The sequence below is a fragment of the Tinamus guttatus genome, unplaced genomic scaffold (assembly GCF_059628265.1).
Source record: "Tinamus guttatus ecotype Peru unplaced genomic scaffold, ASM5962826v1 Tinamus_guttatus_pri_ptg000038l, whole genome shotgun sequence".
NCBI classification, from domain to species: domain Eukaryota; kingdom Metazoa; phylum Chordata; class Aves; order Tinamiformes; family Tinamidae; genus Tinamus; species Tinamus guttatus.
In genome coordinates this window covers 5116128-5135022 of record NW_028288572.1, presented here as the reverse complement: position 1 = coordinate 5135022, position 18895 = coordinate 5116128, and the positions used below count along the sequence as shown (strand labels likewise).

The following is an 18895-nucleotide window of genomic DNA, read 5'->3' as shown; positions in this document are numbered from 1 at the left end:
TTTGTTGGAAATCATACCTGTTTCCCTATTTCTTGATCTGGACTTCATTATTCTCATTGTGGGTCTAGAGGAATCTTGGGCAAATAATAGAAGTGCAGCTATTATTTCTATGAATAGAATTCTTGTAATTTTGTGATCTTATTACAAAGCCTCTAGTGTTGCAAGTAAGCTGGACAGATTTTTAAAGTTAGTTAACACCTTAGATTTGTGATATTCCTTTCCCAGTAGTTTTCAGTCTCTTTTTCCAGCTTTATTCATAAGTAATTTTGTTAAGTTAAAGTACTAACCTTCTTACACAGCAGTTGTCTTCAGACATGCATGATCTGTGTATCTGTGGGTAATGGAATGAGGGACAGAGTGGCAAAGTTGTCTGAGGGATTTTTTGATAACTAAGTGGTAATATTTGAAATTTTAAGATGCTAGATGAGTTGCAAGACAAGTGAAGATGTATTCCTTGGGAAAGCAGATAACAACAGCCGAGATATATGATTAGTGCAATTCTTAATAAAGACATCATTTCAGTATATTTATTATGTCATTCATTTGAAAGTTAGTGACTGTATAAAGAAAAAATGAAATGAAATAGCATTTAATACAAGTTCCTGTTCTTTATTGAGGACGATTATATGGCATTTTCACAATGAGGTAAATAACATTCCTTGTTTTTTTGGGAAGTTTTGCAGTAGATAATTAAGAAATAAAGTTACACTCTCCATTTTCATTGCTCAGATATGATGAAAGTAGTTTTTTTTTTCTTTTTCCTTTTTTTCTTTTTTCTGTGTCCTTTGCTATGAAATCAAGCTAAAACAAAAGTCTGTGTCTTTGAAGTAGTTTTTAGCAAAGTACAGCACTGGCTGTAAGCTTCCTTGGAATTAACGGATACCAAAGCAAAATATTGATCCAAAACTTCAAACAGGTTGTGGAAACCGATGATGCCATTTGAACTACATGGAGATATACAAATATAAATATATATATATATATATATAAAGAACTTATTTGTCATAGCATGTCCTTTGCTTACAGATTATCATCATGTAGACTAAACAAAACTAGAGAATATTTTAGGTATACCATTTTTGATTGTTTGAAATAACTATAATTTAGACACAAGCAGGTACCTACATTTCATTAGAAAATATTTGAATTAATGATTTGACCAAAGCTCATAACTTTATGACACATTATCTTAGCTATGCTACCTTCTCTAGCTTCTTTCTGATTGGAGAATGGACCAATGCTGTAAAATCAGATTGACAATTCTGCGACTGAAACTGAGACATGGCATGTAAACATTTTCCTACAGCAAAGTGTCTTTGTCTGTCAGACTGTAAAACCCCACAGGAGCACTAGAATAGAATAAGGAACCCTTAAATCCAGAAGTCTTTCCAAGAAGAAAACAACAACATCTGAAAACCAAACCATCACATCTAGCTGTCCACACTTATGCTTAGAATGGCACCAAAAGAGTAAATCATCCCCCAAGATAGAGTGGGAAAAACTATGATTTTTGTGGTTTCACCTTCAATTTTTATTGCGCTTTACAAAAAGAATAAAGACAAAAGAAGGAAAGAAACTGCTTTCACAACAAAAATATCAGCTTGTCTATGCAAAATTTATCAAGAAATGTGAACACTACCTCTTTATTTCCACCAGAAAAGTTGTTATGGTAAATACTGGTAATTTATATTGCAGAAAATCTGCAAGTACTCATTTAGGGATTTGTAAAAAGTCTCTAGAACGCAAACAAGTCTTTATTTATCAGTATATTTATTTTTCAGTGGTTTCCTTGTGCACCTGTCCGACTATATCTCCTGCTTGTCTCTAAAACATAGATTATAAAATGCTTCGCTCATAATGGCATGACTTTCCATTGCTAGCTCTCTTACACATAACACAATACCAGATAATTATAGCAATAATATTTATAGTTATTAGAAGAACAGATTATTAGAGACTGGGTGTTTTCCTGCTTTCTCATATTTATGGGAAAGAATAACAATCCTTTTGCATTTTTAACTTACATGTTTTTAGACTTACTTCTTACTGTAAGTTTACTAGTCTTCTGATTTAAACCTGTAAAAGCACAAAATAAGTCAGACCTTATAGGACCTTTCTGATGCATGTGAATGTTATATGTATGAGTTCTCTTAATTACTTATATGAATTGAAATCTCAGTATAGTTACCTGTGGAAATCATTACTATTATTGCTGTTTGTGAAGTCGAATCAGTGTAGGATAGGAACAAAATTTGAGAGATGATAATTTTGCCACCCATTCCTGAAAAAGAGGGCAGTACTACTGGAAGACACTAAAGCTTAATCTACCTGTAAGAAACCTTATGTTTAGATAGCTCATATAAAGAGGAATTTACTGAAGTTGATCAGGGTTTAATCCTGATTTTTTAAAATGTGGTATGTATTACTAGATAGTAGTATAATCTTTACTTTCAACTAAAAATTTAATGTATTATGAAATACATATGTCTTCAAGATAGAAAAATGCTAGCAGTCCTTGGATTACTGCCTGAGGAGGCGGATGCAGTAAGCATAGTCAAGCTGCTCAAAAGAAGCAGCCATCCAAAATATGACATTGTCAGTCATCTTAAAAAAGATATGTTTAGAAATTTCTTAAATGAACACTGCCTCACAAGTGAAGGGGCAGAACAGAAGGGAAATAATCTCCATTCCTCAAGATATTCCAATTTCACATTTTTTGCTATTGTTATTGCCCAAATGAGAATGAAAAGATGAGTTTGTCTGTGAATATGTATATATATATGCATATCATACAGATTATATATGTGTGTTTATATATATATATTCAGCTTTCAACAGCACTAACGCCTTGCAAGGTGCAGGTTCAAGACAAAATATAGACAAAATATAGAGCTCTATACCAGCTGATTAAAAATGAAATACTTCATATTCCTTTTCTCCAGCCTGGGAAACTAAAAAATGAATAAATAAGGGAACAGCCTAAAAGAGAGCATTCTGTCTTCATTTACTAATGAGAAATAAAATTGCAGCAAAATTGAATTTCTTACCCCTAAAGCCCCCAAACTTTCTTTGTAGAAACTTTATTTTCCAAATGAAAACAAAATAATTCTGATTGATAGAAAATTCTCAGAATTGTCTAGAATAGAGAAGACTTCTGTTGGTATTTTATGTTGATTGTTACAGAACATTCCAGAAAACCATAATCCAAGTAGAAGTTCACGGAATTCTAAATCAAAAAAATAAATAAGCCAATAAATAAAAAGTCTATACAAACCCATGGAAGAGAAACATAAAACACACACATAAACCCATACGAATATAATCCTACAATGTGTTCCTACAAGAAAACAGAAGATACTAGAGAGCATCCACTTTTTCTTCAAAGCCTCCCTCACTGGCAATGGTTGAAGATAAGTTCTGGCCCAGACAACTCGAACTATAGGTATAGTTGTTTCCTCAGCTGTTCTGAACATGACTTCTTGTTACTCCTGTCTGCAACTGCATGGCTTTCAGGAAATGAGCAGACACAAAGGAGAAGCAATGCACCTCCATATACACCCCAAGAAAATAAACCACTAGGTTTGTCTGTGAATGGAATAGCAGTATAACATACATATGGGCTGTGTTTTGATTGCAGTGCAGCTTTTAATATAGCAAAGGATAACATTGTCCTGATTTGTTTTAGTGGCAACGCAACGTGTATGTGACGTGTTGAATCTCAGCTGTCTTGGTACTATTAGATAATAAGCTTTCTCTCTTTTGGTGACTTTTAGTTGTGTTGGAGAACTTGATGCACATAGCAGCAGCTCTACAAGCTCAGATGAAATGTCTACCTAGATCAGCATACTGTTTCTGACAGTGGCCAAAAGGAGATTTAGGGCAGAGTTTGTGAACAGAGAAAGCAAAGAGTGATACATCTCTGCACCATCCTCACACCTCCAAAAGTTCATCCCTCAGACAGAGGAAACGTTTTAGTATTTGATCTGCCTAGACAGAGTTATCTGCCATTAGTTTTCTTATTTTTAACCTGAATTTTGGCTTGAAACAAAACATTCCACATTTTAACCACACTGTGCAAAGAACAAATTTTTAAAAAGACTGCCAGCTTCTAGCTTAATTTGATATCTCCCTTCTCTTGTAAAGGAAGAGGCAATGAATAGGCATCATCTATCCATCCTTTCTCCCAATGAAAACCTCGGATATCATAGCAGATCAATACACAACAGGAAAATAGCAGTATGCAGCTCACTTAACCTTGTACAAAGCGGGTGGCATTGCATCGGAGACATGGAGGTTACAAATGAGCAGATACCCTGCTCTTGGCAAATTATCAGTTTGACTTAACACAAAAATAGGAGTGTTTCTCCTGGTACCTGTCGCTGGTTTTCTGTCTCCAGCCTCAGTCTGGCTTCTACACATCTTCTTGTCTCCAGGAAGGCTTGACGTTGTGCTCGGTCTGATAGGTAGCTAATGAAGATTCCTGCGGTGTTCATACACATAAATAACACGGCCTGAGCTGCTATCTGCAAAGAACAACAAACAGGATTTGATCAGACAACGGAGGCCATTATATCTGCTTGAAAAATAAGATGTGAGAGAAGGAATGAGTGCTCTGCAGCCGTGCGGTCTGTGAAACTAAGCAGTTAAGAAAGTTTTTTAAAAGGGAATCTCTTGGATCTTAATTAAAGGCATAAAACACATAAAATTCTCTCTGCCTTGAGGAAGAAATATGTAGTATTTGGGGGCATTAAACTCTAGCTGAACCACAAATAATGTTTCCAAGAACTGACTCACAAGGCTCTAGTCAAGAATGATTACAAACTTAATTAACAATTTGTTTTCGCCTCTTCTGTAAAATGCAACTTTGTGATCTGTTTTGTAACTTAGTTTGAGAACAAAGCCATATTAAGGAAAACAAAGAGTGTCAATTAGCTAAAAATTAATATCAGTGATAATAGTTATTCTGTTGTTATTGACCAAATTAAATAAATTCGTTTTCAGCCAATGCCAAAACACCAACTCCCATAATCTGAATCCTGAACTGTTCAGAGGAGGAGCTGAAAGGTTATATTTGTGCAAACAGACCTCTCTCTTCACTGATACCTGAGTAAGAGCTGGAAGATGCAGTCTCTTTTACTTGTAGAAGATACATCGCAGTTTTTCCTTTTGACATATAAACTTAAAAGAGCTAAAGACATAGGGATCCTTGGTCTGGGTAGATGCCAGCGGATTATTTGTCTTTGATAAATACCTGTTTGTGCTTTGTTTGCGTGTGAGGTAGAGCACACAAACACTACTGAAGTGAGGATTGTTTGGAAAACAAAGTGGGAAATGTGCAATGTTTGAGTGAATCCTCAGCAGAGCATGGATCTGCAGTCTCAGCCCCTTCATCCAGCCCCCCAAATTTCTGCTAGTGATTATGAGTTCAGATGAGCTCCTCTCAGTTCTAGCATCAGCCATTGTTTTGGGAAGGGGAAGAGTGGAAATTAAGTAAGTCCCAAAGTCCTTAAATTCCTCAAATGCAACATTCTTGGCCATGTTAGGAAAGTCCAGGTCTCCCTCACTTCAGATCCTATCTCTGGCAGTGGCTAACAAGAATGACTAGGTCAAAGTACAAGTTCTACACTAGGCAGAAGTACAAGAATAAAGGACAGTTTCAGTGATATTTTGTCAGAAGAGTTTTGTAGACTCCAGTAACTTGAGGGTGAGAGACATCAAGGGTAATATTTTTTGTAATGATATTTGATAAACAATCTCCCCAATATGAAAGTTTTGCTTATTCTAGTAGAAGAGAGGAAACATTTAGTGGAACTCGTGAATCATATTGAGATGTTGTACCTGAGATCTGCAGGTCTCTCTTTTCCCATTCATGGTTGTTTACAAAAATGAAATCTGATACCAAACCAAAGGCATTTGGAAGAATCTTCAGCTTTAACTGTTCCTGTATTTCTGAATTTGGAGCATGGCCTCACAATGGCAGGGGGATTTCAGGAACAGTTTGTAAGCCATGATTAAATAAGAATGTACATCCTAACTCTAATGAAAGATCTATCTAACTTATGCTAATAAGAGACACTTAGGCAAAACCTGTGAGAAGTAGGGCATGATTACAACAGTCTTAGTTTAGTACATCTTCCTAGCTTCCAGGATCCTGTGGTTTATAACACCTCTGATCTGGAATTGGTATATTCTGTCCATCTGTTTAACAACCCCTAGTAGATCTACTATATGCATTCTTTTTCCTAATATCTTTTTGAAGTTAATTACACATTTGGCCCTATTTCATTCAATGACAAAGATTTCTATAATTTCACTAGGTACTTTGTGATAATAATGTTTCCTTTTCTTTGCTTTAAATCACTGCCTTGTCAGGCAGTGTCACTTGTTTGAGTGTCCCCTAATGCTTATAATAAGAGAACGGGTGACTAATCATTCCCCATTCATCTTCCTCTTAGCAGTCATCATGTTATTGATTTATAGAATATCCTCCCTTAGCCTTTTATTTGTGAAGTGGAAGAATTGTGAATTATTTAGTCTCACTCTGTTTGGACATCACTCCATCTCTCTGTTGATTGTTTCTTCCCTTCTTGCCTTCTTCCCCTCTATCTTGCTCTGTTCTGCTGGAAACTGAGCACCCCAGACAAGCCTCCTTTCATGTTTGTTCCACAGTAAAATAGAGAATGCAGTTGCATACTCCATGACATAACAGGCTACCAATAGACATATGATGAGCTAACACAAGAAAAAAAACAGTTCAAAATTACGTGGTGCAGTAGGACAGCTGAAATCAGCAGTGGATGGATGGAGAAATCAACATTAACCCAGAAGCAGTAGCACGGTACTCTTGTCTGCTTGCAAATTCCTGAAGTTCCAATTTATGCCCTTCTCTGCTTTGAACTGGTGCCACTCACTTCAGAAAATCTCCTTAAAGCAATGCAGTAGAATTTGGCCTTATATTAGATTTCATGAGTGCATAATTTGGTTTAGATAAAGGGAATTATGGAAAGTTTGCTACAGGTAAAATAACAGTTTACTCAACTGAAGGTACAATCTGCTTTCCTTTAACATAGTCAGCTTTAAGCCAATTGAAAGAGTTAAGTGCTGTGTCTGGCAAAGGTGTTAATTGGTGGTTCTTTTTAATTGAACAAACAAACCAAAAAGACACAGAAGACTTGAGTCCCTTGTTTGCCCCTCCTTTTTCCTGCAGCTTACTGTGTCCAATTCCAGATATCTTGATGGATTTTGTACTCCATATCAGGGCCATGAGCCAAGACAGACTGTGATTTCATAAGCTGTGCACAGTTTCATATCTTTCTCACTGACCTGAAGATAGAACAGCTGAGGTATAGGGCGAAAAAAATAGAATATCTTTTCACAGCATTTATGAGCCCTTTAGTCTATTTGGATCTTGCACAGCACTGAACTAGACAGTTGTAGCAGTGACAGCAAGTGATCTTGAAAAACTATGAATGATATATTTTGATGTCAAAGAGGGCTCCAAGGAGGTCTGCTCCTTGGATTTTGTAAAAATGCAAAAACAAGGCAGCCATCATCACACTGCTGATGGGTGCTACAGGGCCAGCACCATCTCTCCTGAACCTAGTTATAAATATCTGTTAAAAATGTTACCCTAAATTTCTGCTTCTCCCGTGTTTCTCATAGGAGGGGATTACAAGCTTAGTTTACAGAGAAATCACTTGTCAAATCAAATTTACATTTATAAAGTGTCTTGGTGAAAGCACTTTGCAAAGGCAACACAAAAAACAAAGGAAGGCAATACAAGGAGAGGAAGCAGGTCAGACAAGAAAGATAATTTAATATTCAAAAGTACACACAGATTCAAATCTTTCTTTTCGTCTCCTTTTTTGTCTGTCATATACTCTATCAAAAGCACTTTGCCAAGGCAGTTAAAAAACAAGGTAACATTTTGAGTAGATTTGGGAATCTCTAGATCTCAGACAAAAATAGAAAATAAAAAGCACTGGACCCAGCTGGCAAGAAAGAAGTATTAATCAAAGCAGGCACTGTATGGCAGAGTAAGAGAACAGGGAAAGGAGAATTGATCAGAAAGCTAGTGAAGTATCTCAAAAAGTATATTACTAAGTGGCAGGTGAATCACAGCCACAGAGAGATGATCAAGACACAATTGAATGTATTTCAGGAGACAGGAAATTCAGTAGGATAACGGTGACAGAATTTGAGTTCTTGAGAGCAGAACTGGACTATACCTAACAACAATAATTTGTAGGCATTTCTTCAATAAAAAGCACTAAATTTCACTTGACTTGATTGGGAGTTTATGCAGAGTCCTGTGAGTTTATGAAAAGCTGAAAGTGAGTTGGACACCCATTTGCAAAAAGTTTTGAAACTTCAAAAATTTTAACTAAAAATGCACTTTCATTCTGTTACATTTCTTCTTTGAAAAGATGCAGTTGCCCAAACAGAGAATAAAACCCCTAAGGACAACTGTACAGTCCTCCATTTCAGAGATTTCTGAGACTTTCCAGTCATAGAAGTGTACAGTGGTTGCTTGATTTCCTCCATAATCCAAGGAATAGCATTAATGGACACACAGAAATATTCCATAGATCCAACAGAGGGGAGAGGTCGTTGTCAAGTGTTCGCTAAATCTCAAAGAGACTGATTACCACAAACTATCTTCATTAAGAGTAGTTCAACCAGTTCTGGCATATATTCATTTGGAAACCACAGTAGAGAAGGAAGAGATAAAGTTGAGGAGCTTCTGTATTACTATCACCCTCCCCAAAAACAAACAAACAAACAATCGAACAAACAAACCCCCAAACTAAAAGAAATCTGAAAAATAAAGAAATCATTTCCAGCATAATTTCCAGTCAGAATTTCTCAAGGCAGATCAATACTAACACACAGAAATTTCATTAATTCCTGAATGGAGCCCTTGGGAAATTGTTTAATTCTTTTCCTATTTTGCTTTCTAATTTGGGGTAGGTTTCAACAACGGATTAAAGTAGCTTTTGGCTGTTTTGAAGAAGCGGAGACGGAAACCTGTTGTGCTTCTTTAAGAGTGTTTTCAGTACGTGCCACATAAAGAAATGGTTGCTATGGTAATTATTATTGGTTAATTAGGTTTGGAGAAGCATTTTGATTCATCATTAGTTGTTTAACTAAAAATAGCAGCTTGCCACAAGGTTGTTTTCTGTAATTAAAATGCCTCAGAAACCTCTGTACCCTCTCTCCTTTCACTATCTCCATAGTTAAGTTATTCTGAGGGAAAATATCTTATGCTCTTATCAAAAGACTATAAGAACTGATCAGCAGGCATGATGTGCAGATTGACTGAGAAGCGTGGGATTTGAGACCAAAATGCTGTGCTTTGTATAGAGGAGGAACATCTGGCAGTGCAGACGCCACCACTCACTCTTACTGCTGGGACGTGGCAAGGCGCTCTGCCCAGCTGAGCCCATGATTTTATGAATCAAAGCATTTGGCAGCAAAACTCGAAGGTACCTGCGTGTCTGTGCTGCCTCTTGCCCACCTTCATCTCACCGCACAGCTTCCTCTTTGGTGTGCCAGATCAATTATTTGTGGGACCATACTGTGAGCTATATCAGGGAACTTGGCCAACTTAAAAAAGCAAATATTTGGTGTTGGCAGTGATTTTCTCATCTCGAGCAGCCACCTGATTGAGCTCACAGCACAGCCTGCGTAGGGAGAGGAAGCACGTGAATGTGCAGAAGTTGGCATGGCAGCCGACTCATTAACCCCTAATTGCTGCTGCCTTATCATTAAACCACCTTGCCCAGAAAGGTGCCCAAACTCTCATGACTCTCCAGAGAGCTTGCACGTCCCTAATTCTCTATGCTCCATATTCTCTATACAGTGTGTAAGTATAGCAGATGTTCTGCAGCTACTCACAGCTGGAGTGAGTGCCAGCTCTTTTATCTGATGCCAATAGATACAGTTTACTGAAAGGCAGGATTATAACTCACATCCGAGAAGACAGACATAGTGAAAGGGATGTTGTTTATTCATGATAAGTTTAGTAAAGCACACAATGTGGTGCTTGAGAGAACTCTTTTTTTACTTACCCTCTAAATGTGAAAACGAATATTTTTGTAAATAACAAAAAAGTCTTTCTTTTGTTTGCATTAAATCACAGATTAATGGAGTTCTTGAATTCAGAAGGGAGTCTTTCAATATTCAGTTCTCCACTGGGACACGGTCAGGTTCTTAGAAAATTCAGGCCTTATTTAGGCCTCCAGGATAGTTGAGTTCTTCCAAGAATGCTGCCATTGTGCCTTTAGAGCAGGTACTGGAGGACTTTGCTTTGTACTTAGGGCACTGTCTGATCCTGAATGGGCATAAAATCTATAGCCTGCAGTACAAGCTACGTTGTCTATCGAAATGCAGGACGTACCTCATTAGATTACTGACAATGAGAATATCTGGTCTCAGAAATGTTTTTCTTCATATTTTTGCAAAATAGTTTAACTTAACTATTGCTCCTGCATTTCTAATTGCTTAGAAAATGAAGACTTTTTTTCCATATGAGCAGGGATACATCTGCATAAAACCAGTTGTTCTAGTTCAAGCTGGAATTCAGAAATGTCTTTAATATTCAAAATACGAGATTTGTTTTGCTGTTAGAAAAATCGCTATTTACTTTTTACTTTCCTTCTCAGTGAATCTATTAGAAATGCAGAAAATTGAGTGTCTGAGTAAATTGTTCATAGATAACCCAAAACATACAATTTGTCAGATCAGCTTTCAGTTATGGCAGAGTTTTGCAACATGATGTAATAGAAAAAGGTTTTCAGGAAAATTTTGTTATATCAGACATATAGGAGCTGACCTAACTTGAGTGACGCACAGAAGCAGGTGAACAAATACTAACTCTGATAATGCCATTAAACAGCTCTAAATGACAAATCATTTTCAGCATGTGACATTTAGAGTCAATGTAACATTTAGGATTCAGGCATAAAATTCAGAACAATATATATTATATATATGTTTTAGTCTAGGATTGTTGATAGAATTCTCTTGGTGCTTTTCTTTTTACAGGTGTTAAAGTGACTAGACATCAAGGATTTTCTGGGACAGTGGCAATATCAGGATCATAGCTCATGCATCCAGGTGAATAAACAGATATAGATAAATGACTTTCATTTTTAGGAACTGGTCTCTATGTCTAAAGAGTACTTTAGTCTACTGGACCCTTATCTAGAAAATGCTCCTGAATCACACAATGATTTCTCGTAGTTGCATCTCACATTCACTGAGCATCACAGAACACTTTTCTCATAGCTTTACACAAAGGATTCTATCAGATACCAGAAATCTTCCTATTTTGAGCAAAAAGTCTCTGCTGAGGTGAACGGCATCCCGTATTCACTGTTTTCTATGTATTGGTTAGATACCATCCCCTTCTACTCTGAGACAACAGCATGCAAGGAAATTCCCAGGAAGTCTAAAACTAAACCTTCCAGATATCATCATTTTCTTCTTAAAACTTCACTTCTTTTTGTGTATTTAAGTAAACTTAAAAAGCTCATAGGAATCTCCCCCCCTTTTTTTTCTTTTTTTTTCTAAAGATGCTTATGCGTAGCTTTGAAACCATTACACATCTAGTACAGATTTATTTTTAGTTATCTGTGATTTTTACCCAAGAGTAGATCATGTGACTATCTCCACAAAACAGCAAAAAGACAAGGCCCAGCACAAATTTCTGCCCAGAGGAGAAGCACACAGGGAAGAGCTGCTGGTAATCATGGTGGTTTAGGAGACCACTGAAGTAAGGGTATTTTGTTGCTCACTGCTTGGGAGGGGCAGGAAAAGCTCCTGTGGAGTTCTCCTTTTTGTGCTTTCACATTTCATACTTATGGGAATCAATTTGTCTGATGCTGAAATATCCCCTATATATTTTACACAGAAATTGACCTGCCTTCTGAGCTTCACAATTACTGTTCAAGACAAATACCAAGGTAATTGCATTTAATAGAAGTCACCTTCCATTCAAAACCTCTAGAGAAAATAATTATACTTAATAGAAGTTGCAGAATCTACGTAATGATTTATGGTGAATTAATCTGATATTGGGAAGTGCATTCACAATATTCTAGATGTTAGGAAGGAAAAATCCCTCCAGCACTGGTGGATCAAGCTTACCAAATACCGCTTTTTCCTCCTCTTGCATTAAACATAGACATCTAAACTGTAAATATCTTTCCTCCACTCCTGAGCTATCAATATCCAAAAACCAGGCATTGGACTCCACAGCTTATTTTTCCGTGACAAACTCTAGCAGACACCCAGTCTGGGAATGCCAGAGACCACCACTAAGCATGAGGGTAAGCCTGGGCAGCTTAAAATAGAGGCTTCTGAAATAATCACTTCTGGAAATATTCCCAAAATCATTTCAATTGTTTTGTCTAAGTAAAGGCAAGATAACTAAGGCAGAAGAGCTTCTAGTACTTCTCTTAATAGATTACACAACTCATTAGGAGGAATGGTGGAGAATATTTTATTAAATCTGCTTTGCAGCATTGGGAAGAGCTTAACTGCATTTTAAGAATTAGGCAGTCTATATTTCCACTAGCTGCATTCATAGTGAATGTTCTGCACAGTTGTTTTTACTGCTCTAGATAATGGCTTTTATCCGAAATAGGATGTCAAAACTGAGTGAGGGATAATTATGTTTGTATGGCTGACAGCCATTCATCTTCTCTGAAACACTTTGTTGCTATCTTCCTCTGATCAAATGCATGTGTATTGCAACAATTACCTAATCTACATCTCTTCCCAGTGGAATTGTCAAGCCTCATGATTTATATGGTGGGGACACTGTTTTGGTGCATTCTACAGAATTATAGCAGCAACCTGCACAGGAGAAGCTTTCCATGTTTCTCCCTAGCAATGCTATGCAAGGCCGTGCACATTTTTCTGTGAATTATCCAGCTGAGGCCATAAATGGGGAAAAGAAGTAGGCTTTTTCTAATGATTTTTCCCTTTTGTTTTGCAATGGAAAAGGAAAGTAATATCAAAAAGCAATAACCCTAAATCCATTCTTAGATCCTGTATCAATAAATAAAGGCTGTCTAGTGAAAGGTACTTCAGTCCAGGTGAGCGTGAGACTAATGACTCTACAAAAGTAAATTGTTTTAGGTAAAATAGTACTGAAAACACTGGTAATGAAAAATGCATGAGGGATATCATAGCCTTGAGTATCTTTTTTTTTTTCCAAACAATAGCTGTCCTTCAAAGCCTGGCTCTGCTATGAAGGGAAGTTCAGCTTTTTGTGAGAATCAGTGATACCTGCTGACAATCGAACAAACAACCCATCACCCCAGGTATTTCTTTTTTTATACCATTACCCCGACTAAGCCAAAACCGTCATGGAAAAAAAAAAAAAAAAAAACAAGCAAACAGACTCTTTGCACTTAAATAACTATTTTTAATGAAATCCCAATGTCAAGGCTAAACTTTTCCCAACAGTCATTTTGCACAGATGTCAATAAAGATGAATCTTGGCCCACAGACTCTGCTATGCATTGAGGTGTGGGACCAGAAAGGTAGGCTAGAGCTTGCCTTTCAGATACCAGGGCAGGACTGCAGGTTTGATAAATGTGAAATAATAAGGCAAGTAATTCCTCCCTGGAAATTTCCCATTATGGCTATTATGTTTTCATTTTAAGACATTTTTGAAAAGGAACAAGGGACCTTAAAAGCACAAGTGCAATTAATATTATCTATCTATCTATTTATCTCTAATCTTTCTCAGTATCTCCTTTTGTAACTGACAGAACTAAGTAGTGCCATTTTTAAAGTCTTTTCCTATCAGAACAGCAAGAAAAATAACGACTGAGGTTGTCAGCTGTTCTTGATGTTTATATTAGGCTGTGAACATGAAAGATCATAACACCTGAGGACTGCCTTTACTTTGGAGAATTCATGGGTAAAATAAAAGTGATGGATAGTATTCTGACTTGCCATCTTGTGCTTACTAAACTTAGGAGAATGCAGAGATTTGGGGAACCTTAACCATAGAAACAGCCTGACAAAACATACGCTGATAAGACCTCAGGGAGTCCTGCATAAAGGAAAGAAACCATGAAGATATGGATCACCTGCAAAATAAAAAACACATTTAGAGTGGGGGTAATAGTGTGCAGGGACCCTTGTCCTCTTCCTGGTCCAGAGCTGGACACCACCCTGGGGCTCAGCTGGGCAAAGTTAGCATAGAAGTTTGTTGCCAATTGTCTAGCAATACCCTATAGTCTGTTTAAAAGTCTATTTTGTCTCCACTTCTTTAACTCACACTTCAGAACAATTCTGGAGGGAAAATGGGAAAATACCATGGGAACAAATGGAAACGTACCAGACAAAAGCCGCAAGAGGTGACAGCACTCCATACTAGCTGGATTAAAACTTTATCTCACAGAGTTAGACGAGGACAAACATTTTCCTTTGTGAAACCTGTGGATGTTGTTTTGCTGTTAGTCACAGTGAATGCTTCTGTGTGGTGAGCTAGGGGAAGTCAGCCTGACAGCAGAAGCACAGAGAATGCTGTGGGAAAAAGTTGACTCAGTCCTTTGCCTGGCAGCATACACCGCACACAAATATTAAAGGATTAGGTTTCTTCTGCCACTTTTCTAGCAGAGGGGACTTACAGCATAGGCCTCCTTCCAAATTCACACTGGTGTGACCTGGGGCTAATGCCTTTGAAGGCAGTTGCTTTTTCTGGTACAATACAGGAATAGGATTAACATCAAACCCTGAGGTTTACATTGGGTCAAATTCTTCTTACCTTACAATACAAGCCATGTCTTTGTTTCCACTGCTTGTGTAAGTAAGAGAAACTGGTCTATTTGAGGAGTGTTAAATAAATTGATACAACACATAACAACCTCTATCTCTCTCTCTCTGATCTTTCTGTAGTGTCCTGCTGCGACTATGAGAGATGCTGGATTAAATCTTGATGGACATAAACTAAAATTACCCCTCCTCTCTACTCCCAGACTAATTTTTTAAATCGGTATAGCTCCGTAAAAAAAATAATTCATGATTTGTTCCTAAGCAGCATTAGTAAGACAATGAATCCTCTGTACATCTTTCTTCACAATAGGAGTTCAGACTGTCAATTAGAGGTACGTGGTTAGTAACAAGGTCGATCTTGACCTGCTCACATAGAAGATCATTGATTCTATATGAGGCAGAGAATTCCTTCCAGGCAAGGAATACTTGCCTGGGCAAAGCAATGTATGGTCTCAGGTTCAGTAACTACTATATAGATCAATGTAGCACCAGTCATGATGCATAAGCATTGCTACCCAAGGAACACACAGCAGATAAGCATCAGAAAAGAAACTGTGTGTGTCTTTTGACATGCTAGGGTGTGTTAAGAATAAATCAAGAATAATCTGGCAAAGTGTATTTCTTATTGTAATCTCATGCAGCAGAGAGAAAACCATTTCTGATGTATTTATATTTTACTATTGTTTTATTCTCTGAAAAAACAGTTAAACTAAGTTTTTATAAACTGTTCATCCCAGTCGTTTGATGTTTTTTTGGGAGCCAGAAAGTTCTGATAGCTAAATCTGTGAAATCTCTTATTAATAATAAGATACTTTTCAACATTTAGTGCTTGATCGAAAACCTATTCTGTTTGATGGAGATATGCCTATTGGCTCTGATGGGCTTTTAAGCAGATTCTTCCAACAGTTTTGGTATGCTAACGACCAGAGCACAAGTAAAATGAAGCATTTCATATATCCCAAGGAATCACTAATGTGTCCTTCTTGGTAACAATTAGATTTTTTTTCTTCTCTATAAAAGGATGAAATGAATTCTTAGAGCATAAGTTCTCTCATCCAACTGAGTCTAAGCTAGTCAACTCAGTGGACAGATATTCCCTTTCTAAGGGACATTCAAATATTCCAAACTGCAAGAAAATATAAATTCTGTCCCATGGAGGAAAATATGTCAGGCCCCAGTGTTCAAATTCTTCTCTGTCTGTTCAGATATTCCAGGGCTGCAAGCAATTAAAAATATGTCTATAGAGAACACTGCAAATATGTCAGTTGACATTAAGCCAGTGTCTAATGACACATGTTGCCCAGTAACTGTATGTTAAATACTGGGGGAAACCAAGAACTAACTCAAATGCCTTGTTTATGATATCCTTCACATGAACATCCATATCAATTTGTTATAATCAGCTCAGTTCATAATTATGTGAGCATAAAACTAATAGCATAAATAGCTATTGTCAAGAATTTCTGACCTTCTTTCTTGCCTTCTGCCACATTCTCATGTATTATCTCCACAAATAGTACATAAAAAATTGAAAACTTGTAAGTCATGTCAAAGTTTTTTAAAGAGAAAAATTTTAATAGCAAAAGAAGAATCAGTGATACTGAATATATCACAAGATGATATTTTGTAAAAATAACTATTTTGGAGAATGATATTTGGAGATGACTAGAGAAAATAAGACAATTTTGGAGAACAAGTAAAATTTTATGTATATATGTGTGTGTCTGCATATACACATGTATGTATATAAATATAATGAAAACCAAAATGTGTGTGTATGTGTTAAAATTATCATACTTGGGGATGTTATTAAAAACTACATTTTTCTCTTTCTTTTGTTAGCAGTTCTAGAGATACTATTACTCAGTTTCTGAAAATCTCCCTCTTGTAGGTGTGGAAATGTTTTTTTTCAATTGAGACACCTCTGGATGCACCTAGAAAAGAAAACATGGGCAACTAGAGAGATATAAGATTCAAAAGGCACTTGTAGATGGCAGACAACATCTGAGCAGGGTTTTGTAAGATTATTGCTTTGTTCCTTTCACCAAATGAGTCTCTGTCGGAGCATGGCACAATCTGCTCATGGAGACCTCCCAGTTTTGAAGGTTTACAGAAGCTGAGATGGCAGAGATTTGTCTCTCTCCATAAATTGCAGACATGTCCACTACAAGCAGCATGTCACTGGAGATGTCCTGTAAATCCATCATTTTGCACAATTCCTCCTCATTGTCTCCCAGAGAAAGTTTTCACCTTGGATTTTAAGGCTCTAGATCTCTGACTTTCTTTCACCAGTTCATCTGTTCTTCCTTCACATATTTCTGTCTTTGAAGAAATTTCATTGAACAAAGGAAAGACTGGTCCATAGTCACACTGCTCTTGACGTCAACTGGGCACATCAAAGTGGTGCTGGAGTCTCCAGAGGGGGTACATACTGTTTTTTGAAATGAACACAGTAAAAGCAGCTAGGTGAGGTATGAAAAACCTGGTTGTGGTAGCTCTCAGCTACTACAATTTTCAGTGAGTTCAAATGAGAATTGAAAGTGAAAAGTCACTGCCACTCAGGCTTGCAAAATGCTTTCTCTGGGAGATGGGGGCTCCTGCTGGCCTCAAAATTCAATGAAAACTCTTTGCTGATCAACAGGGCTAGCAATTGCAAGAGGCAGTAGCTGAAGAGCCAGCCCTCTCCAGTGCTTGCAGGAACTCAGCAGCACCACTGGAATTGGATGGGATCATTCAGATATTCTGGAAAAAATGCATCAGCAAAATCTGGAGTTGCCTGTTTTAAAAGTAATAACAACAAAAAAATAACACGATGGCCTATCTCTATCTACTAGCCTGCCTTTTCATTAAGATGAATAACAAGTGTAATCCACATGCACTTTTTATGCCATCCTCCTCTCTGAACATAAAAAACAGCAGGTGTTTTCAAAGTTTGCATCATTACTAAAAGATTTCTGTGCATTCTAAAGAATTTCTTTCTAAAAATCCTTTATTGAGGGTTTCAATATAGCTGCTTCAAACTCTGCTCATACAGATTTTGTAGGCTGGAAATGAAGACAAGTTATTGAATGAGTGTATTACCCTTCACAACATGAAAAACATGATTAAAATATCCTGGCAAGGTCAGAATTTATAGCCCTTGAAGAGAATGTTAGCCACCATGTTCACCGAATTACAAGTGCGTGCTGCAAAGGCCCTTTGCTTTGTTGAACAAGGGAGGGAGCATTTTCTGATTAGCTGTTCAAAGGAAAGGCCCAATTCTCTACTTCCTGGCAAGGGTAGGATGCTCAGCCCTAGGAAAGGTGCTACATTACTCTAGTAGCCTCAGGTCCAGTAGACCTAGTCCTGGTAGTTATCCTTAGGGAATTCTTTGCAGGAGACAAACTCTCCCATCAGTTTACAGAGTAAACCTGGATATAAAGGAAGAACCAGGGCTCTTCCACCCCATCAGAATGCTCAAGCTATTCAACTAAATCAGTCCTTGAAATTACTTACGACTGTACCGGCCTATCTTTTATTGTTTCTCTTATTTTCACATGTACCATATATCTGCGTATGAATCTAAAGTCAGGAGTAGTCCCAAGGATTTCAGTAAGGATATTCATATTTTTAAATGTAAACAGGTGCTTATGTACTTGGCTAAGTCAGTACCTTAGAGGAACAAGGACAACACTTATTTTTAATATTTTCTTACTAATTTCTAATTCTTATTGTTTTCTTACTAAACAGCATATGCACTACAAAATGTACGTATTGACCAATAACTTCAATAAAGAAGATGCTCTGGGCATCTATATGTAGTTATAAATAAGACCAATCAGAACAGGTTTATACAATTTATAAAATAAGAGAAGGAAGAATAAAGGTTAATTAACTGGAGCTGACGACCAAGGGAAAAAAAAAAAAAAAAGACCTGTCCTTGTTTGACAAACTTGTTCTTTTTCATTTCTTTGTTTTCACCTAAACTTTATTGATAGAATAGTACTTTCATCAGTCATTAACCTCTTGGAAGAGCCAACTGGATACTGTCATTTACTTGCATAATCAGCAATATTATTAGCTGAGTTTGAATTGCTGTTTGATCCAACGTGTCCTTAGC

The 18895-nt window shown here is 37.0% G+C and overlaps 1 protein-coding gene across 2 annotated transcripts in view; it reads right to left on the bottom strand.

Moving 5' to 3' along the window:
- The window catches only part of ADCY8 (adenylate cyclase 8), a 121698-nt gene that overhangs the window by 90996 nt on the left and 11807 nt on the right, over window positions 1-18895 (bottom strand). For both annotated transcript variants that reach the window (XM_088534944.1, XM_088534949.1), the window contains exon 2: window positions 4374-4523. In XM_088534944.1, the coding sequence (XP_088391070.1) occupies window positions 4374-4523 (150 nt within the window). The remainder of the gene's footprint in view (window positions 1-4373; window positions 4524-18895) is intronic.